The sequence below is a fragment of the Mesoplodon bidens genome (assembly GCF_964165515.1).
Source record: "Mesoplodon bidens genome assembly, chromosome: 11".
NCBI lineage: Eukaryota > Metazoa > Chordata > Mammalia > Artiodactyla > Ziphiidae > Mesoplodon > Mesoplodon bidens.
Genome location: NC_138167.1, coordinates 11,605,725 through 11,629,240, shown reverse-complemented (window position 1 = coordinate 11,629,240; position 23,516 = coordinate 11,605,725). Strand labels below are relative to the sequence as shown.

The following is a 23,516-nucleotide window of genomic DNA, read 5'->3' as shown; positions in this document are numbered from 1 at the left end:
ACCTTACTATTTTTTCTAATTTTAAATTTGGGGGGCAGTGTTGACTTTGTAGTAGAAAATTGTCAACCCCGAATTAGAACACTGTCCCCCCAAAAAAGGTTTCCATCCATCACTTTCCTTCCTTTTCAAGTTAAATAAAGCCATATAATGAATGTGTAGGTATGGTTGTATTAGTGTTAGATATTAAATTTATAAATTAGAGTCTAGTGGTAGTTTCTCAATTAACTTCAGAAACTGGCTTTTGCAGCCAAGGAATTTGATCTCAGTAGCACTCAAAGTTAAATATTCTGTTATCCCCAAATCTTCAGCTCTTTCTATGCACCATGTAGGCTACTATGAATGCCTGTGCTAATGCCTCTATGTTCAGTGCACTGTAGCACTTCACAGATGATTACAAATAACACTGTAATTAAAACACAGAGGCCCTAGCTGCCTCCTGTCTGAATTCTTAGAGTTGAATCCTGGAGTGAAAATTAAGCTGGTTCGAGAGGCCCCTAGGGTACATGAAAGAATAAGATACAAAACACCTTTGTGTGAATTATCAGATCTGATACCCTTTACACCCGTGAAATATGGTGCTTTTAGTAGGTAATTCTACAGTTCATCAACTGAGACTTAGGACAGATACATTTCAAAGTCATCTATTGGGATTGAAACCCAAGTCTTCAGACAGATGGATGCTTTTTCCATCATAAACTGTACACTTCAGGGGCTCCAGTGTACCAGTGATGTACAGAGTGACGGCCGTGGAGACCCCTGAAGGAATGATCTGGTAAAGTGCCTGCTGTGACTTTTCTGTCATCTAAACTCTGAGGCTTCCGTCTAACTCTGGATACTTCATCTTCTCTCTTGGGAAAACTGATCTGGGACTATTTGATTCCTACCTGGAAGGGGTGCTCAAGAAAATCATAAAATATTTACAACGTGCTTTAAGTTTCAGGGAAGTAAAGTTCCAGTCTGTGAACATGGGAAATGCACCAGCACCAGCAGGTGTCTTATCAGCTCACCCAACGTTGCTTACTTCACTCCTGACCTGTCTGTGTGCGAAAACCTAAGGAAGTCACACATACACTTGCTACTTTTCTTTAGCCACATGTACTCCTGGGAATGGAGTGATACATTATTAACACGTCCGAGAAGAGACTTAAAGGGGTGGGAGTGAGAAGAGAAGAAGGTGGCAGCAGGGAGGTGAGAAGGGGAGGAAGAGGTGGGGGCGAGTCAAAGCTGACAACACCCAGGGAGCCCAAGCTGTTAACCTGCGGGGTCTGGACAGCCTCTGCCGTTCCTCCCCGCCTCCCCACGAGGCGAACCTGAGACTCCCTGCCTGGCCAGGTCTTGCAAAGAACTGTGCCAGGCTCCGCTGTGGCCAGGCCTCGGTGACAAGAGACAGTGGGGCGCAGAGCTGTTCACTTGGCGTCCTTTACCATTACAAAGGTCACTGATAAAATGTGAAACCGACGATGCATGCATGGCTTCATGGAGATGCGCAGGAAAGCGGGGATCCAGGGCGAGGGGCGGATGCACAGAGAGGGGGACACAGCCTCCTGAAACACACACGGGAAGGCTCAGGACAGCCAACTGCTCCAGTGAAGCAGCAAGCTTGTGTTTACTTTCAACTCAAAATGCTTTCCTTTGTATATCCGTCACCTCTTCACTCTCAGCAAGCGACACAAAGTAACAGGCTTCAGGATGCCATCTGTGTCCATTCTGACAGTGTTCATGTCACAAGACACAATTATGTACTGTAATTATACAAAATGCAAAGAATAGAGTGTTGCTAGTTACACAGGTTAAAATGAAACTGACAACCCCAAAGAAAACAAAACAGAAAGTTATCTCTGTCAGAATCCATAGAGACGCTTGACAATATTACCGCCCCCCCTCCCCCGCAAAATGTAGGCAAATCATTGTCCTAGCATGCTGCAGTTCATTGCCACAACTTCATAAATTCCCAGCTCTTTGGGGGAAAGAAAGTGCGTGTTCACAGCCTATAGTTCGCAAAGAAATAGCTTTTACGTGTATGCAGGTCAACAGAAAAAGGAATGCAAACTCTAGGCACCAAGATTGCTCAAACAGCAATGGAATCTAAAGAGTGAGACTTCAAAGTCTTCTGAACCAGATCTAGTTTGTTGAAAAGGAAACTGGACAGTGACATTAGTCCAAGAGGGCCAAGGAAGAAACACTGAGCCGTTAATAAGAAAAAAAAATCAAGAACTAGAACATTTAAGACTTAAATATTTTTTTCTACTCTACTTTGAAGCTGAATTACAGCTCTTCATATTTGGAAAAGATACGCAGTTGATCTGTGGGAAGAACCTTCCTCTCTCCCCCGATCCACCCTCCCCAATCCTGATCCAGTAAGCTTATGTTGGATTATAGATAGCACTGGTTCAATGTCCTTGAAGCAGAATTGCCATGTTTTCATGTGTGGGCATGCCTCTTTTTAACAATGAGGTATAATTTGACCCTAACTATGCCTGATCCTTCTTGGGCTATGAGCTTGATCAATAGTGCGGGCAGAAAACAATTCAACGTTCTGATAAAATCACACACGTACAAAAATTATTGCACTTAAAAACAACAAAAAACTCAGCCCAACCAGCAAAGGGCCAGCGAAACTCTTCAGAAGTGTTGTGCTTCCTGCCCTTTGCAGAGCGTCTGGACCTTTCTGGTGTCCGGTTGAATTTGGTCCATTACTGAAGGTCCAGAAGTGAGGGTCCAAAAGACACTGTAGGCTCTTTAAGGCTAAGTCTTCCCGGTGCTTCTATGAGATAAATTATCTCCTTGGCCACGTACTGCAAAGCAGGGCTCTTTTAAGCAAATGGCTAGTAGAGCCCCCCCCCCCGAAAAAACTCTTGGAAGCAAGGGAGGATGGGTTCACATCATGTCCTGTCCTGTAAATGAGAGAGAGAGCAAGACGGTAAGCAGCCTGGGAGAGCAAAGCCCCTCATCAACAGCTCTGTGGCTGGAAGTACAGCGACCGCCTCCTGATTCCATCACTAGCTCTCATTACACTCAACCCCACAGCCCATGTGGACGTGGGTTTATCTGTGCATCTTTCTCTGTGCAAGTCCTCCTTTCTGTGGAGGAGTCCTGTGGAGGAGTCCTCCTTTCTCCCTCTGTCTTTCCCTCTACCTGCAAATTTGTCTCTGTCTGTCTTTCCTTATTATTTATCCATCCTGCCTTCTTGTGCTTTCTGTCTGTCTTTGTTGATGAATGTAATGGTCTGATGCTAATCCTATCCTGGTTCTCACTAGCCCATATCCTTCCGTACTTCTGCCTCAAGGCACCCTTGTCCTCTCTCTCCCTGTCAATGATCCCTCCAACCTTAATATATTCATACACATTCTATGCTCTGTTCACTGAGTTGAGTTAGAAAATTACTTGTAACTTTAGCCAAGATTACTTACACCTCCGAAATCTGATGTCCTAGTTAAAACGTGAGCACAAGGCATTGACTGTGTTATGATTTTTTTTCACAATGCTCTCAAGTAAGTACTCACATAATAGATGAGATCAAGGCATTTGAAAACTCCGCTAACCTAAGACTATTGTCAATATTGTTTTTCTTCTTTGGGGTGTCTACTTTAGCTCATGTCTTCTTTGTAGCCCCTTGTATGGCCATTGTAGTCAGTAAAATGTTTTCATAAAGTATCTAGATAAATAGCATTGGATGGTAATATCCTGATATTGCAGGCACAGATCCAATATCAGGGTAATTTAAGGTTCAGGGTGGAGGGAATGGAGGGCAAATCTTCATGAGTTGCTGAAGCTCTTGCATGCCACACCCACCAACCAAGGCCCACTGAAGCTCAAAGATCTGCTATGGTATTTGTCTCTCCCTATGACCACCTCCCTGTGACCACCTCAGAGTCAGCACAAATAGGGTCAGAAGCAGCACAAATAGCCACTGCTGCCTTTGTCATATCCCATCATGTCCTCTCATTGCTCTAAGACAGGGTGCCCATGATGGGTTCTTCTCTACTTACTGGTCTGGATTCTGAACTAAGACTTGCTGACATTCTCATAGATGACATCACTGATGCAGAACTGCTGCTTCTTCTTCATCCACATCAGTTGCACACACTGATGGATAAAAATGTACTGCTCCTGGAGCAAAAGACAAAGACATGTTTTAGAGCAAGATATCTTTGTGCAAAAATATAATATTTTAATACTATGGCAGCATTAAATGCTATGATGTGATGTCAAGGGAAACATTCTTCATTATGAGACAATTGTTTTTAACGTCTTTATTGGAGTATAATTGCTTTACAGTGGTGTGTTAGTTTCTGCTAGTTTCTGCTTTATCACAAAGTGTATCAGCTATACACATACATATATCCCCATATCCCCTCCCTCTTGCGTCTCCCTCCCTCCCACCCTCCCTATCCCACCCCTCTAGGTGGTCGCAAAGCACCGAGCTGATCTCCCTGTGCTATGCGGCTGCTTCCCACTAGCTGTCTATTTTACATTTGGTGGTGTATATATGTCCATGCCACTCTCTCACTTCGTCCCAGCTTACCCTTCCCCCTCCCCGTGTCCTCAAGTCCATTCTCTACATCTGCGTCTTTATTCCTGTCCTGTCCCTAGGTTCATAGAACCAGTTTTTTTTTTCTTTTTTTTTTTTTAAGATTCCATATATATGACAATTTTATAACTAGAAAATCCAAGAGAATCAATTGTAGAAATAGTTTGATTAATAATAGGGCTTAGACTATCACTACTCAATGCTAAAGGCAATGAATATTCAATCAATAAATCATGGGGCTATTTGAAAAAAAAAAGTAGCACATCACCTCATAATACACTGAAATAAATTCCAGGAAGTTTCATGAATTAAGCCATAAAAATATAAATGAAAATATAGATTAATTTTTCTCTGATTACTTTAAGGAAGGACTGTTTAAACTTTAAACAATGAAATAAGTTACAAATAAAAATGTCAAACTACTGTATATAAAAAGCAGTAAAAAGAATAAAATAAAGGGCAAACCAGAAACTGAGAGGGAATATTTTCTAGAATTATGACAAATGTTGTTACCTTCATCTTTGTTTAAAATTCATCCACATCAGTAACATGCACACTTAAAGTGACATATGAATAAAATACACTGACCACTAGACCAAATATTCCTGGAAAGCAGGGACTGGGTCTTTTTATTGCTAATACCCAGCACTTAGTTTGTGCTTATTAAATGTTTAAGTAAACTGAGAAGATATTAAACCTTATGCAAAAAATGGCCGAGTAATAAAAAATTGTAAATTAAAACTATTTTTTATCTATAAAGTAAGCAAACCTAAAGGAAAAGATAATATTCAGTGATGATTTGAGTTTGTTGAAGCAATCATTTTTACCTACAGTTGGTGGAAGTACAATTAATAAAATTCTAATAAATGGCATTGTGGACGGATAAAAGTAAGAAAGGAAAGAATCCAATTTAATGTCCTATAAAAAGGAGAATGTTTTAAGTAAGCAACAGCATATCTAAAATGAAACAGTATTCAGTCTTTAAAATGAGAGCTATAGAGTTTTAGGCAATTTGGGATGATACAGGTAGCAAAATATTAAGTGAAAAATCAGAATGTAAAATTAGCATATGTATATAGGGCATATGAGCACAATTGTGTGAACATTATACTTGAATGAAGGCCGAGATGAGATATGCCAAAATATTGAGAGTAGCTGTCTTTATGCCATGAAGTCAAGGTCATTTCTCCTTTTTCCTTATTTTCTGGAGTTTCTCTCTAAGTAATACCATTAAAAATAACCTTTAGGGCTTCCCTGGTGGCGCAGTGGTTGAGAGTCCGCCTGCCGATGCAGGGGACACGGGTTCGTGCCCCGGTCGGGGAAGATCCCACATGCCGCGGAGCGGCTGGTCCCGTGAGCCATGGCCGCTGAGCCTGCGCGTCTGGAGACTGTGCTCCGCAACGGGAGAGGCCACCACAGTGAGAGGCTCGCGTACCGCAAAAAAAAAAACAAAAACAAAAACAAAAACTTTAAATAAGAACCAGTTAAGATTACCACAGGATTTCAAGGAGCCTTTTGTATGACAACTTCATACAAAGGATAAAATTAAATACTTCAAACTTCCCTGGACTCACATGTATTTTTCAACAAAATTTGGGGAAAATATATTCTCTTATATTGTGACAATATCACATCAGTAACTGAGCTTCCCTTTCTTGTTATGACACATCCCTCCATTGTTTCTGGTGTTGAGTCAAGCACAGGGCATCGATACGGACAGAGACTGCTTGGTTTCTCAACCCATACCTATGCAGTGGCCAAACCTTGTGTCTAGATAAATAAGTAAATAAAGTAGCTAGGCCACAGGAAAAGTAAATAAAAGACTATTTAGAGACGCATCTCTGAGAGTTCCTGAGAAATCAGGAGGCTGCCGATGAGGAGAAACGGCACTCAAAGCAAGGCCTGACCTCCAGGGAAAGCCTATTAGAGGAAAATTAAAGATAACCTTTGATAAAAATAGAAGAGAGCCCAGGAGAGGCGAAGGCCACCCACATGTGACACTTTACAATTTCAAAGCACTTATCTTGATGATATCGGTTCACCTGATGTATACTTTACAACAAACAACTAATGAACGTTGTCCTTCACTTTTTACAGATGAGGAATGGGAGCTTTTTAAAAATATATATTTTTATTGTTTAAGTTTTAAAAAATTGAAGTATAGTTGATTTACAATGTTGTGTTAGTTTCAGGTGTACAGCAAAGTGATTCAGTTATACATACATCTGTGTCTATTTTTTTTAGATCCTTTTCCTTTAGGTTATTACAAAATACTGAGTCTAGTCCCCTGTGCTATTCAGTAGGTCTTTGTTCATTATTTATTGTATATATAGAGGGTGTATCTGTTCATCGGAATGGGAGATTTGAGAGGTGAAGTGAGTTGTACAGTGGTCAGGGTTGGCCCGGGCCTCTTTCGGGGTCTGGCCTGACCACCCTACTCTCTGACTACCCCTCGCTCCTCTTGTGCAGGGGTCCACACGGCGTGCCTGGTCAGCTGAGAAAAGGGAAGAGGGCTCATCAAAACACGGCCCATGTGGCATGTTGCAGGGACCTGAAACATGCATCGGAGGATATGGTCAAATTAATCAGTGACTTCTGCTGTTTGTAGAGGGGGTGGGGTACTAGAATCAAGGCAATGGGCCATCAAGAGGGCGTAGGAAAATTAAAAACCAGCATGGGAGGCAACCTGTACACAACACACTGTGGTTACTGTATGTACAGCGACTCCGCTGGAGAACCATTCTGGCCTCTTGAAAACCATTAGTGTCAAAGGAGTGCTCTGGGATGATGAAGAAAAATAATTTTTGACTCTACTCTTTATTATTAGCATCAGTAAACTAGGAGTCAGCAGGACTGGGGCGTGAATGAGCTCAAGGAGGATGTTAAGGAAATTCTAACATTCAAGTTACAGGTTGAACCACGAAGAGCACAGGAATGAGGAAAAACAGAGGTAAGTCATTGGACAAGTGGTTCCAGACATAACTGACAAAACAGACATAAATCAATAACTCGAACTAGAGAGGATCGCTGCAAAATCCCGAGGGAACTCAAGAGTGAACTGGAGCAGTTGGGAAAAATAAGTGACCCGTGGTGACCTCTGCCTGTTCTGCTGACTTTGAATTTTCCCATGAGAGTTCAGGGAAGGGATATCGTACTTAAAAAAGACTGTTTCCCTGGAGATGTCAACCTAAAATACTACCATAAACAAAGAAGCAATCAAAATTTGAGGAAAGAAAGTTACAGAGAAAACCCAACTTTTTCTCAGCTTTACAGAAAGGCACATGGTGGTAGCCCTGGTGTCCTGGGATTACCACACATGAAGAAAGATAGTGGCACTGAACATTGGATAGAGGGTCTACCATGTGAAGGTAGACCTTTGAAAAAGGGATTAGGATTCTGTCGTTGGAAAGTTGAAAGCCAACAGGCTGTAATCACAGTCTATAAAATTATAAAAGGTATGCATTAAGTCAATGGGGGCAGACAGTTCATCAAATCCAAAATACTTAAAAGAAGGAGTGGCCCTTTGAAGCTTGGAGATCAATATACATAATAGAGAGGTTTAATCACATAGGAGGATATAGATTTATGGAAGTGAAAGCCAAAAATACGGACGGATTCATAACGCATTTTTTTTTTTTTTTTGGCAGTACGCGGGCCTCTCACTGTTGTGGCCTCTCCCCATTGCGGAGCACAGGCTCCGGACGCGCAGGCTCAGCGGCCATGGCTCACGGGCCCAGCCGCTCCGTGGCATGTGGATTTCTCCCGGACCGGGGTACGAACCCGTGTTCCCTGCATTGGGAGGCGGACTCTCAACCGCTGCGCCACCAGGGAAGCCCCATAACTCACTGCTTAATCACTAGGTAGTTGGGCTTGTCTGGGAAACCAGGACATTTTAAACTTATGATAATAGAATAATGTCTGTGTCTCCACAGTGGTAAATTAGAAGGTAGCAGGACTGGAATGTGAGTGATCTCAAGGAAGTGAGCACACTAATGGGTGTCTTGCTTCCTAATCATCCCTGAGCCGTCTGAATGTGAATGAGTTACTCTTTCCAAAGTGCTAAGATCTTGCTAGAGCTCAGAAATAAACAGATTGGAATGTTTGTGCCAAGCCTTGGTCAGACAGGATGGGGAGGCAGGAGGGAAAAGTAAAAAGGGTGGGAAAAGGGAAACGGGAAGCATTGAGCCGGCAGCCCGGACTGTGGACTATTGAGTTATACTGCCATCTAGTGGTAATTGGTGGGAAAAACATGAGGAAGATTAAGGCAGGTTTTAATCCCTTGGGAACTGAGTCAGCGGTCAGGCCAGGCTGGGTTCCAGTCCATAAGTGTTCCTCCCACACACACTCCTCGAGAAAAAGGATTAGTGTTCGCCTGAAGCTAAGAAGTTGCGAGTACGGCTGGGTGACCAGGATTACGAAGAAACTATTGTGCTTAGGTTTGTGAACCCACACAGGTGCACACCCACTGCTGCTCTGAGGCAGTGTGATGCTGTCTGTCTGGGGCTGCCACTCCAGCCTGAGTGCATTTTAAGGCTTCGAGGTGGAGAGTACCTGGGAGAAGAGGAGGGAAGGGGGCACGTAACGCTGGTATATATTTCTGGGGATGGCTTCCATGTTGTTACAATGATGACTCCATTCATTTAGCTCAAGGGACTGGCAGTGCTGGTAGATGAGAGGCTGGGAATCCTTAAAATTCTAAGGATTTTATTTCATCACAAAGCACAAAGTCAACCCATATTATCATTAAAAGTGAATGGAGCCACATGAAGGGCAAACTAATGACAAACGTATTGAGTCAAATCTAGCATTTTATATAGAAGTTAAATCACATCAGTTTTAAAGTCTCCACTTGGTGGCATTTCCCCAGATGGCTGTCACCTTCACCGAACTCTCAGTCTGTTCAAAGAGCTTTTATTCCATTATAGATACACCCATGTGCTCTGGGTTACTGAAGGGCATGTAACACCCATAAAAGTGCGGGCACAGTACACCAGATGGACTTCTAGAGACTAATATCTGTTTCTTTTATACCTTGGAGCAGTTTGAATGTGCACAATAAGAAACTGGGAACGGCAGATGCAAAAAATAGAATAAAAAATTCGAGACAATGGTTTTGACATATGAGATTGAATAATAGGAAGTTTTTCAGTCAAGGGCAAATTTTAAAGTACATGTGATTATGTTCCTACCTCAGTCTGTACCATAGACATCCGGTATGACCGCATTTCTGACACCAACCCTAGGATGTCCACAAACTCATGATCCCAAATGTGCTGCAGGAGCCTGTCCAGGGCAATGAATGTTCCTGTCCGACCGACTCCAGCACTGAAAAAGAGGTTCCGACAGCACATCACTGAGCGCTTCTACACTGTTGGAAATAAATTGACAATGAAAAAAGACCAAAACCAAAACCCAAAACCACACCAAAACTACATGTAGCATCACTGAAAAAAAAGAAGACTAAACTGACAATATTTCCCGCTTGACTGCTGTTTAAGTGTGCAGTTGTGGTTGATGTGTCTCCTAATGTCACAGTTCTATCACTGCTACCTCTCTTAGAGAGTTGTGGGTCTGCCTGGGCCACACCTGCCCATCCCGCCCCCCAGGGTTTCTGTTCCTTAGGAAAGTAAGGATTCCATATGGAGCCTCCTGGAGAGTCAGTTCTGGCCCCCCAGGGAGCTGATACAGGTAAACAATTCCAGTCTTCTGAGTAGCCTCAGAGTTAAGCCCTCACACCCAGCTAGAAAGTTTAGTTGAGATGTCCACACCCTAGTTCTAGGGCTGGGGCCACGGTAATCTGTGCGTCTTCAGCCCTAGGTCAAGTTCATCATCTCAGACCTTCCTTAAAGTGCATCTGCACTGCTAGTGGGTGCTAGTCTGCTTCATTCTCCCAGATAGTTGCCTCAAAATCAGATTTAATATTTGGACCCAGTCTCTTCCAGTCCCCAAATCCCAGGGCTCAGAGCATAGAGGGAAGTGGAGTGATATGGGCTGACCTATTCTTCACCACAGTCCCCAGGGTTACAGCTAAAGTCAGCTGTCCTTTTCCTCCAATCACTCACAGACTGAAGTGCCAACTGGTTCTGAACTCCGGACTATGAGGGAATATGAGGAAATAGAAGAGGAAATAGACATCAAAACCAATTTACATGTGGGATTTGCTGGGAGAGAAATCCAACATGAAAAACCACGAGTTCAGAGCCCTGGTTTGCTTCTTCTACCAGACAATTCTTCCCTCTTCGGACTTATCTTCTCAGATAAAATGTTCTGTGTCTGGGTGAACACTTACGAAGTCACATCCAGAACTATACCTGCTACCCTGCTACGTGCGTGAAAGGAGTCCATGTGTTTGACCCCAGGGTTGAGCAGCTTTATTTTCTGCTCTTGGAAAGAACCATTTTGAGATGAGATAATTTCATCTGGTGAAGCAAAACTTTTGACCCGGGAATGACTGACAGCAAGGGTAGTCTCCCTAATCAGGACCTTGGTAGCTTAGGAAACATTTTTCTTTCCAGGGAGACACATTCTCTCTCTCTCTCTCTCTCTCTCTCTCTCTCTCTCTCTCTCTCTCTCTCACACACACACACACACACACACACACACACACCCTTAGCCATTCTAGTTCACAGACCAAGGCACTAGATCCAGGATTATTGGCTGCCAGCGCCTCCTCTGACAGCTTTATCCCGCTTCTACTGCTTATACACAATAGGAGTGCATTTATATCCCCGGCTTTTCTGAGGCTGCATAAACATTTCACAACAACATTATGTCACACTACTGGATTTGGTGGAGCTTTGTTCACATGGTAGGAAAGAAAGCTTAAATTCAAAAATAACTCTTTCTGTAAGGGATTAGTGTGGTCCTTGATTTTTGACAATGCACTAGATCATATAGCCCCTTTTATCTGCCCCATCTGGAAATTTAGAGATAATCTGGAAGAGAAACCTAGCAAACGTGTATCTTCATGAGCTGAAGGTTTTTATTTCACCTTTCCTTCAACTTGCTTTTTATGTCTGTTTATATTACGCTGGGTTGTGATTGGCTATTTTTAATTTGACTTTGTATTTGGCTCTGTTATAAACCCCACAGAATCCTTGATAGGATAGGGTACCATCACATGGTTCTTAAAAGCCCGGCCTTTGGAGACGGGTGAGCCTGGATTTGAATACTAACTCCTTCATGTTCTGGATGCATGAACTTTTGTGACTCCCTTAATCTTTCTACTCCTTAGGTTTTTTTTTTTTTTTTAAATCTGATAACGGCAATAATATTATTAATCTCATATACTACAGGATATAAATAGCTGTATTATAAGTAAATCATGTATCTAGTAAGACTTCAGTTAATCATACATTTTAAAAAATCATAATTCATTTAACTGTTAATTCAGTCTGATCAGTGGTTTAATGGTGGGCAATTTTCTCCATGATTTCTAACCGACAGTGCATTTGGTGAGGTTACCTGCAGTGCACGATCATGGGGCCTTTGCTCTTTGTCGCTTGCCGTCGGACCATGTGCACAAACTGCAGGATGCTTTCTGCAGCATTGGCTGTGGGCACCCCGTGATCAGGCCACGCAGTGTAGTTAAAATGCATCACATCCTGCATCTCGTCAGCCTTTAGGAGAAAAACAAACGTTAATCTCTCAGTCCCCCGTCAGGATGGCTCAGGCCTCAGAGGCAGCTCACAAGCGATGGTAAAGCCACATTTCACTCCTGGTCGGTACATCACCCTTTCCAGCTCTCAGCACTGTGTGTGGCACAAAGCCTGAAAAAAAATACTAATTGTATAAAGCTTCAGATAGTAGGATAAATAGGCTAATCCATGCCTCTGTAGTGATAAGAGCTTAAGCAGATCAGGGTTTGCATCCTGGCTCTGCCATTTAGAAGTTACATCAGCTCTGGGTGATGAATTCAATACTGAAAGATGCTGTTGGTGACCTGCTTGGGTCCACTGGGCCAGGCTGTTGCACCCCCTTTGCCTGGTGCTGCTAATAGCATCTAGCTGCACCCCACTCCTCACAGGCATCTCCCACTGAAGGGAGCTACCTTTCTGGGACATGCCTAAGAGATAGTGTTCTCAGGCTGAGGGCAGCCTGCAGCTAATGAGTGATTGATACTGGGGCACAAAAAGTCAAGATGGGACAACTCTACTGTCCTATCCTGCTTCCTTTGTTCCTGGACAGATTTTACTCAACATTACACTTTCAAAAAGTCCCCTATATAACAATCCTTGTCTTGGGATCGGATGCTAGGGGAACTGACGAAGACCAACTCGCTGAATACCAGTGTCCTCTCATTTGAAAATGGTTTCATGATATCTTTAACAAGGGTTGTTGTGGAGATTAAATGTGATTGTGTTTGTGAAGGGTGGTATCTGTTAGATATCCTCATCACTACTACAGCATAATTACTACCACTTGCTGTCATCCAGCTCAATGCGTTTCAATGGGTGGTTCTGGGAATCCCGGTAAATGGGTATGTTTTGTATATTTTCCCATTCATAGGAACCCATATACCAACTATATTGTCGTTCCCTCTGACCTGCGTAAATATCAGCTAGGATGTGCGGCCTCCAAGATTTACTTTTTTAAGTCCCTACTAATGGATAAGCATAAAGTTTTGCTATCAACTATCAGAAATATTCCAAATCCAAGCCTCACAAAGATCTAATGCATCCCTCACACCTCAAATTTGCTAAGACCCTAGAATCCACTCAGGTGATAGAATACTAGATCATACTTTGGAAGAATTTGGTCTGGCTATGAGTTTGGAGTTAAAGTTTAGGTTTTCAGGTATTAGAGAGAAATGAATTTCAAAGTGTCACTGGTCTTGGGTGAGGTAAAAATTAGAAATATAAATAAATGTATAAATAAAAATATAATAATATTTATATAAATATAAATGTCAGCATTTCAACTAGACCCACTGTCTCCTTGGCCTAAGGCCACATGTCCCCAGCCATACGCAATGTCTCTCTCTATGAGCAAGTTCAAGGGCTTTGTCTTCGACACATGGAGCATGAAATCTGCAAAGATGCTGGCCAACCTCAATTCTGTCTTCAGGAAGTATGGCAAGAAAGTAACTCAAGCATAATAAATTGTGCAGAATGAATGAATTACTCAACACCTGGAGGATTTAAGGATACTCTATCCCCAGATAACTTTGGTTGCCCAGAAAAATTCACAAAAATGCTCGCTCTTTCCAAGTGCGGATCACAGGCTGAGCACAAGACTCATACATTGTAGGATTATATGTGTTTTGATAAAAGAAATTTTTACATATTGAAGTACGGGAAGTCATTCTGGGTTATACATGAGTTAACTTGAATTTTATGCTAACCAGAATGGCCTGTTTGTGGCCTATCAAACATACATTGTACACTTGCTTTAATTATTAAAGAAAAGGGTGCATTGGCCAGAAGTAAAGAATGTCCATGTTGAAAATAAAGATAAATACCCCTCTTCCTGGGATGCCAATTCTGGTCTTCCTTCCATTATAGGAATCCCTTCCCAGGTGCCAAAGCCATACTGGCTTGCTGTGTATGTGGTGATCTGGGTTTTTTTGAAATCTTGAAGGAATATATCCCTGACTTGTTTAATATTCTTTGTTTTGACAAGATAGAAAACTGTGCTGAAAATCATGCTTCTCCAGAGCAGTTCTTCAGAGTTATCTGAGAGGCTGTCTTCCAGGCTATAGTCCTCAGTTTGGTTCAAATAAATATTCCTATTGTAGATTGTTTATTGGTTATGTTCATTGACAGAATATATACATATACATGCATACATACATATACATACCTATATATATAACTATATTAGAATATATATATTCTAAAATGTATCTGAAAATGTATCCAGCTAAAATATGCAAAGTGGTTCAAAAATAAGAAAGCTTTAAATTGTGATTAGTCTCTCTAGCTGCAGGGCAGAGGTCTTGTATCAGATGGGTGATTCCTGTCAGCTGAATAGCAAGGCACAAGTAATGGGAACAAACAGGTTTTTGCTGGTTTTTAGTCTCCAGTTCTTACTCAGTTCATGCCAAGTTTCAAGTACTGGAAAGTGACAAATTTTGTGTTATGGTCATTTTCCTCCTTTCCTATTAAATGAGAAAACCCTGCTGGTTACATCTTACTTAACCATTCCAAAATTTCTCATACTCTTATTTCCTCACTTGTGTAATTTTATCTGGTTGTACTATGAAAATTTCCACATATCAACATGGAGGGAATAAAGAAGTATATAAGCAAAAAAGGAAAAAAATAGAAAAAGGTATTCATCAGCACAGCACAATGTTCTTTGGTAATTTAACCTTCATTGCAGGAGCTTTAAATTTAGATTCTACTTGTTTATGGCCAAAAGGGGGAGCTCTGGGATCAGATGCTTGCAACTACTGTATAAAAACCAGAAAAGTCTACTATCAGCGTTTTATTCCTATGTTTCAAGCCCTTCACATGGTTGTCATTGAAAAGTTATTATTTAAGACCAAGGACAAGAACATACTATTGATCACTCAGTGATCGATGTCACTTCTCCCAGTCAAGGGAACAGACCTTATTTTTGCTCTGCAACTTTTTTCCCCCAGATGCAAAACCTAAGGAAAGATTTACTCTGTATTTGTATAGCAGTTTATACTAGCTTTCTGGGTAAAATATCCAAGGAAGAAAGGAGAGTTCAAATGGAATTGAGATTGTCAAACATTTTCTCTGATGGCTAAGTCTGCTGATGTTTTCTAAGTGATTTATTATTTTTGAAAACATTCATTCATTCACTGATTTATTAATTCCATGAAGACTTATTAAGTAAGTGGCTAAGGGTTAGGATTACAAGGATTATTAAAACAGGATACTTGAGTCCATTACAGTACATGGGTCGGGGGGAGACGGGAAGGCAGATATGAAATGAGAGAATTATAACCATGTATGGTGCACTGTGATGGAGTGATATACATGAAACTAGAGCAGGAGAGGAAAGGGAGAAAGGTCTTTTGAGACTAGGGAAGGCTTGATAAAGGAGCTAACATTTGAGCTGAAATTCTGAGTAAGAGTGTGCTTAGGGAACAGGAGGAGATGGGCATTTCAAAGAGATGGAACGGCCTGGAGCAGTTTGTTAACAGTTACACTGGGAGTTGCCTAAATTCTCAATGTAGCAAAAGCCATTGTTAACTAGTAGTGGTTAAGAAGTGAGTTGTTTCTTGTAAATATCAATAACTGGTGAGTTAACGAGTGCTTGGGTTGCACTGATATGAACAATCCTTGTTCCCATTGCCTATGTTAAGGTCATCAAGCATTTTCTGTAAAGGGCAGATAGTAAATATTTTAGATTTTGTGGATCATACAGTCTCTGTGGCAACTATTCAAGCTTGATGTAGCACAGAAAGAGTCATAGGAAATCAGTAAAAAAATCTGTGGCTATGTTTCAATAAAATGTTATTTATGGACATTAAAATTGGAATTTTATAACGTCCATATAATATTTCCTGTGAAATATTATTCTTCTTTTAATTTTTTCCAACTTTTACAAAGGTAAAATTCATTCTTAGCTCATGGACTTCACGAAGCAGGGCCTTTTGTTCATCCTCTGATCTACACTGTGGGAAAATGTTGTTTCTAAGCAGAGAAGCACATTTTAATGAGGACTTTAGTATTAAGTTTGTCCTCAACAGAGACCATGTTTAGGTGGAGAATACTAGTAAAACTTCCCTCCTGTTTTCTAGGGCTGCCCTCAGTGAAGAAGGAACCAGAGTGACTGCGGTTGGCGTCAGCATCTCGCCTGGCACACAGACATTCAGCATGAGCTCAAAAGCCTGCCTGTCAGCAGAGATGTAGCAGTCCTTACAGGAAAAAATAGACTTCTCTGACATTCTAACAATCAGAATTCAATAGCATTTCAAAAGAGCTAGGAAACCATGATTACTAAGGTCCAGAAGTACCTTAGAAATAATAAAAGCCAAACTACAACAAAATAAGGGACAAAGCCAAACAAAGCGAAATAAAACCCAAACCACTACATCTAAAACTAAATTTTAATTTATAATGCAGGTGCTTGTATATCCTAAATATACCCATATATGGTTAATATAAGTTTGACAACACTTCTCTCCTCAGTCATGCCTGGTGAGCAGTGGGTCACCGTGTCTTCTATTACCCTGGCTGAAATCTGAGATGGAACAGTGCCGCCTTCTGATTCCATCTCCTCGGGCTCTCCAGGATAAGTATTTAATCCACACCATTCTCGAGGAGTTAGGAAACAAGCACATTACACGTGGGATTTTCCTCTTGGAGGAAGCCATGTTGCCAAGTCTGAGGTGCTCATGGTCTCCCAGGAAGGGGGATTGGCCTCCTGACCCTGGGGCTTCCCTCAGCGTGGGGACAGCTCCTGAACCCACACTCCGTGACTTACATAGTTGATCCGGAAGTGTCTACAGGCCCAGGCATCCTGCCCTTCCTCTGAGATCATCTCCACTGTGATGTCTCCATAAGCTATGGGTTCTTCCGTGAATGGCCAGTAATGGTCACATTTCACCTGAGGGGACAATAGCACAACCTTTTAAAACAAACAGGCTAGGGAGGAAATAGTCTGTACTCATTTAGGGAAAGTGAATGACTTGCCCCTGAAGAATTGTACAGGATTATTGTGAAGATGAAGAATGAAGCAAGTGGAATAGTTTCCAGTACACAGTAAGCATTTAATGCATGGCAGTGGCTGGTACAGCCTTCGCTGCTAGGTGGGGCTGACCCCACTCGGCACTTACCCGCCTTTTCTCATTACACTGAGTGAGCATGACAATAATCTGAGACTTCTGTTGTAGGACCATCTTCCAAAAGTCATTTCTGGTTTCAGGCAGAGGCCCCTGTGTGGCAATATACTCCTGTGGTGAGTTGTATCCCTGGAAGGTAAGTGACAAAGTTGTCACCTAAGGAGCTACACAGTCAACACCAAATGCTGTTTCACACAAATGAGAAAACACTGAAAATTTACTGGGGATAAAATGGCAAGAGACCATGCACGTATGTAACGTTTTCTCCTTTTTTCATCAAGGAGGCAGTCATAGTAGCTGACTGTATAAATCCATATGATTTTACACATTTTTGGGGGGGAAGCCTAGAAATCACACCCACACGTTTTTACAATAACAACCACTGTCTTTACAGATGCATTTTAAAAGCACAGGTGCTCAGGTGGAGCCCTTTGAGTTTGGTTGCTGACACTGACATTTAAGCACAAGAAAGATGATCCTTAGTATAATGATCTACTTTCAATTTCACTAGTCCTTTTCAAAGACATTTGTATATTACTAGTCTCTGGGCTTCTTTTTTTCCCTATTCTTTATTCTAAAATGGAATAATGGAAACTGTTCTTTAGAGTTGGAGTGCTTAGTGGAGAACGGCTGTCTATTGAACTGTTTGACACACCCCTGAAGCCCTAATAGTCTTCCTCTGGCTGGGTTAGAATTTGGATGCCTGATTTTTAAAATGTTTAATTTTGATTACTTACAGGAATGTAGTTGGCATTGATGTAGTCTTCACCTTCCTCTTCATTCATGGAGAGTAATCTCACTCGGCTAAAGTCATCTGTAAAGCATAAGGAGAAAAATATTAAAAGTCAGAGTGGAAGGGTGCAGCCACTATGGAGAACAGTATGGAGGTTCCTTAACAACTAAAAATAGAGTTACCATATGGTCCTGCAATCCCACTCCTGGGCATCTATCCAGAAAAATGAAAACTCTAATTCAAAAAGATACATGCACCCCAATGTTCATAGCAGCACTATTTACAATAGCTAAGACATGGAAGCAACCTAAGTGTCCATCGAGAGATGAATGGATAAAGAAGATGTGGTATATGTACACAATGGAATATCACTCAGCCATAAAAAAGAATGAAATAATGCCATTTGTAGTAACAAGGATGGACCTAGAGATTATTTTACTAAGTGAAGTAAGTCAAAGACAAATATCATATGATATCACTTAGATGTAGAATCTAAAAAAAAAAGATACAAATGAACTTGTTTACAAAACAGAAACAGACTCACAAAAAGAAAACAAACTTATGGTTACCAAAGGGGAAATGGGTGGGGAGGGATAAATTAGGAGTTCGGGATTAACAGATATAAAACAAAACAAATGAACCAGAAAAAAAAAAAACCTCAGAGTGGAAGGAAGACTTGTCAAGACAATTCTATACCCAATATCTGTACTCAGTACCAAGTCAAATCGGTCAGTGATAGGGTAGGTAAATAAAATTTATTTTAGCTTAATATTTTAGCCTATCTCAATCTTAGCTTCTGGTTTAAATAAATATATAAATATCTCCCCACCAATATTTCCTCCCCTCAGCCCTCCTGTCCTTGAAAGAGTGGTCTCCAGGTTTTTTGGGGATTGTGGAGAATAGGTACAGGAACTAAAATATTTGGTAGGTTGCGTGGAAGGCCATAGAATGTAGCCTAAACACAGGATTTCCATTTCACTCAGAGACATCCAGAGAATTCACTACTTTTGGGAAGCCTCGAGAAGAGAAGATGGAGTTGATGGTCTTTTTGTAAATGGACTTCACATGAAAAAAGTAAATCCTGAAATGTGTACAGAAGTAAGGTGTTGTAATGATAATACTACTTAATTTTGTCAAGAACCTTTTTAAAGGAGGGAGTTCTCTTTCTAGAGCTTTGCACTTTTCCCTTCTTTCCCAGCTCCCCCTAGAGTGTAGCAGAGAGGAAAGTTAAATCTATATTGGAATGTATTTTAATTGTCCTGTAAGTACTTTATATTACTTTTTCTTTGTTGCTTTTTTAAAAAAATTATTGGAGTATAGTTGATTTACAGTGTTGTGTTAGTTTCTGCTGTACAGCAAGGTGAACCAGTTACACATGTACATATATTCACTTTTTTTTTTAGATTCTTTTCCCATATAGGCCATTACAGAGTACTGAGTAGAGTTCCCTGTGCTATTCGTTATCTATTTTATATATAGTAGCATGTATATGTCAGTCTCAATCTCCCAATTTATCCCTCACCCCCTTATCCCTTGGTAACCATAAGTTTGTTTTCTACATCTGTGACTCTACTTCTGTTTTGTAAATAAGTTCATTTGTACCCTATTTTTTAGATTCCACATGTAAGCGATATCATATGATATTTGTCTTTCTGTGTCTGATTTACTTCACTCAGTATGACAAGTTCTAGGTCCATTCATGTTGCTGCAAATGGCATTACTTTGTTCTTTGAATGTTGCTTTTATTACAAAATGCTAAGGAATGGCAGAACTTGCCAGAAGTAAGAAAAGAGTTTTTTCACACCTTGCACTCCCTTTCCATTTGCTTCCTTCCATTGTCAATGAATTGACTGAAAATAGGTTATGAGCACAGATTATCTTGCCCCTAATTTGGCTAATACTTTTTGATCTCCAAAAAGCCAAATGGTCGGTCTTTTCTGTTCAGATACAATTTATTTAAAAGCATAATTATTAAATTTTCCTACATATGACAGGATCTAATGACATCAAAGCACCAATGTGATCAATGCAATCACAGAGATGACTTTGAAGATACAGATCGTTACTGGGTCTGGCCAGAGGTCCCTGAAACTGATTAATATTCAGTAACAGCCCTTCAGCCTTTGGAAGACGTGAGTAGGATTGGCGTTATTGACAATCTTACATGGTAGGATGTTTGTGTAGCGATTTTTACATCGGTTCAGTGGAAGGTCTGCAGAAAAGTGTGGAATATCCAGTCCAATCAACTTCAACTCCTGTAAATGACAGAGAATAGATTTGAGATTCCCATACATGGTATGGATTGCATTATTGTTCACATTGGTTTATTGCTCATACTGGATTATTCTTCACTTCCTGCCTCTAATAGAATGATCACAATTATCACACCCCCTTTGCTTTATGATGTCACAGTGGCTCCCTTTTGGGGCAGAGTGTACTTCTCCATCCTACTGTTGCCACCTTGCTTTTGGCCAGTGAATTTGGGTAGAACTCACGTCCAATCAGAAGTTTTAAACGTGTTTGCTCAGCTTGGTTTGCTCTCTTGTGCTTCTGCCATCTGCTTGCAAAGAACATGCCCAGGAAAGCTACTGGTCCCAGGATGAGAAGACACATGGAACAGACCCGACTCTGACCCACAGCCTGAAGTAGAATGATCTCATCTGTCCCACAGAGCCACAAGTGAGAAAAATAAGTGTTGTAGGTCACTGAGATTTTGAAGTCGTTTCTTATATAGCATTATTGCAGTAATAGCTGACTGATGTAATACATAAATACCTTGGATAGCTAAGTGATCACTTGGAGAAGGTAAGAATTATGTGCATTACACTCAGGGGTATGGAAAATTTGAAAACAGAAGTAGGTTTCAGATTTTTGGAGGTATAAGGTAACTGAAATTTATGCAGTTTGCATAAAAATTTCTTATTCTATGAGGAATTGTAGGTATTTCTCCTGAAGGCGATGAGCTTTTGAGAAGGTAGAAAAGGAGAGAGTGAGGAACAAGAAGTAGGGCACAGTCTCCACGTTACAAGATATAGGATAGACAGTCACTAAAATCTGGTAATAAAACCCCAAAATAAGGATGACGCAGTAGTGGGTAGACAAACCCTTCCATGAAAATAGGAACATCCAAATATCTGTTTGTGTGTATCATTACTCTTATAAATTCTATTATCAGAAGGTGCACTGATAAAGCAATTTTTATATAAACAGACAACAAACATACTTCAGAAAATCTATGTTACTGGAAAAGGGGGTTTCTAAGCTTCTATGACATGTGTCTGATAGGAAACAGGGGTTGGAGTCAAGCCACCTGGATTCCTCCGGGGGCATCAATTATTCTGTGGTCTACATAAATGGCGCTCCTTGGAATTGTGCAGCGCATGACCAATGCAGCAAATCCCATACAAATCCGAGGGCAATATTAGTGAACAGTCTGTCTAACCATCTACGAATGGGGTTACATATATAGTATGCATTTCTCTATAAGACAATTAAGTGAACAAGTAGAGACACCACTTGCTGGAAATATTATTTACTTGTATGGGATGCTATTCTTCATGATTCCTCCCAATTATTACCTTAAAGAATCATAAGCTGGAGGAATACTTCTCTGGGGGAAGAATTTTGGAGAGTCTTTGAAAGAGTTTTGAGGGGAGTTGGAAACATTTGATGATGCTTTGAGAGACTGAGCAGGGAAGTTTTTTGGTGTGTGTGCCTTCAGTGTCTTGATTCAAGTGCCCATGCAGAGCAAATGTTGTAGACACCCAGTTCTTGGGACGTCTGCTACGTCCACATAGAAGTTCTTTGGTAGGTTAGTGTGTGTGTCTCATGGCATTGGAATGCAAGCTGCAGTCAACATGGATGAACTGATCTAATTGTCCAGATTTCTCTCTTCCTTTGATTTCTCATCACTGTTTTCTTTCCAAGCTCACAAAATTGCGAGCTCTTGGCCCAAGTCGAAGTCAATCTTAAGACCAACTATGCTGACTTTGATCTTCAGTTTACAAATTTAGAAGTTTTCTTTCATCTCGGGCAAAACCCTTGCTTGCCAAATGCCCTTAAACAGAAGCTTGTCATTTTTCCTTTATAACTGTTTTTTTTCCATTTTAAAGGGTTGTCAAAGACTGATTATATTATTCTTATAAGAAACAAAATTTATTTTTAGCAAACTTCAACCAAATCAGTGTTATTTTTAGGTTAGCTCCTTTTGGCAGCTATAAGCTTACTTAAGCTTACTTAAATGATGCTTCCATTGCTTAAAATATTTTGGAAATCTACCTCCTTTGGGGAGTGTCTTTAGTTTGTCAAAAATCTGGCTTATTTTGGTGGACCGCTTATAAACTGCAGGGTCTTGAAAAAGTATTTCAACTCTCATTAACATCAGTTGAATTATCTGTAAGATAAGGCGGATAATTTTTCCATACCTCACTGGTATATAATGACTATCAAATGGAATGATTAAACTCAATAAATATTAATGAAGCACCATTGATCATGATTGTGAAATGCTTCCATTATGATTCTTTGTTTTGCTTTGCCTGGCTCCATAATTTCTCCCTCCTTTGCCATTTGTGTTAACTGAACAACTCTCCCCCAGTAAAGCCCCACTTTGAGGACAGACTGATAAGCCACAGGAAAAGCCCGCCGGTACAAAAAGAAACTGTGGAAACAGATTGAGGCTGAGAGCTAGAGCACATATGGAAGCTGACTAACTGAGAGAACTTTAATTGTGTGTTGCCTCCCTGCTGTAAATGCCCTAAGTTGATAAGAGTGGTTTAATTGGCTGAATACTATAAATGTAAATTGCCAAAGTTAAATTGCAGGAAAGCAGCAATGGCATGTATACACAAAATGCCTTGCAATCTTTTGTAATTTAGCCTGTCCCTAAGTGGAAAATCAAGTACTAAGTTCCCAGCTCAGTAGCTTTGCAGTTATTTTTTTTCCAACCACATGGAAACTCCAGAGGCTTCCATCTTCATGAAGGCAAAGTATGAGGTGATGGCCTGAAACCAACATAAATCATTTTTTAATTTTCTTTTGCCAGTTTTGTTTCTAATATAATTTATCATTGTGGGTTTTTTTCTAGGTTACATAGTCATCCATAGTGTTGAACGATAATCCCTCAAAAGATATGTCCATGTCGGAACCCCCAGAACCTGTGAATGTGATCTTATTAGGAAAAAAGAGTCTTTGCAGGTGTAATTAAGAATCATAAGATAAGATCGTCCTGGATTATCTGGGTGGTCTCTAAATCTAATGACAAGTGTCCTTATAAAAGAGAGAAGAGGAGAAGCCATATGAGGATGAAGGCATTGATTATAGCTATACAGCTATAAGCCAAAGATGCCCAGGGCCACCGGAAGAGGCAAAGAAGGATTCTCCCCTAGAGCCTTCAAAGGGGGAGCATGGCCTTGCTAACACTTTAATTTTGGACATCTGGTCTCTAGAATTGTAAGAGAGTACAATTCTGTTGTTTTAAGTCACTAAGATTA

The 23,516-nt window shown here is 40.7% G+C and overlaps 1 protein-coding gene across 1 annotated transcript in view; it reads right to left on the bottom strand.

Moving 5' to 3' along the window:
- Positions 1-2,790: 2,790 nt before the first annotated feature.
- PTPRO (protein tyrosine phosphatase receptor type O) overlaps positions 2,791-23,516 on the bottom strand; it is a gene marked incomplete at its 5' end in the record, with an annotated part of 220,369 nt that continues 199,643 nt past the window's right edge. Inside the window, 8 exons of the mRNA XM_081249297.1 lie at positions 2,791-2,894; positions 3,990-4,110; positions 9,721-9,856; positions 11,996-12,150; positions 16,934-17,056; positions 17,286-17,420; positions 18,029-18,105; positions 20,189-20,279. Coding sequence (XP_081105423.1) covers positions 4,006-4,110; positions 9,721-9,856; positions 11,996-12,150; positions 16,934-17,056; positions 17,286-17,420; positions 18,029-18,105; positions 20,189-20,279 — 822 coding nt within the window. The 3' untranslated portion in view covers positions 2,791-2,894; positions 3,990-4,005. The remainder of the gene's footprint in view (positions 2,895-3,989; positions 4,111-9,720; positions 9,857-11,995; positions 12,151-16,933; positions 17,057-17,285; positions 17,421-18,028; positions 18,106-20,188; positions 20,280-23,516) is intronic.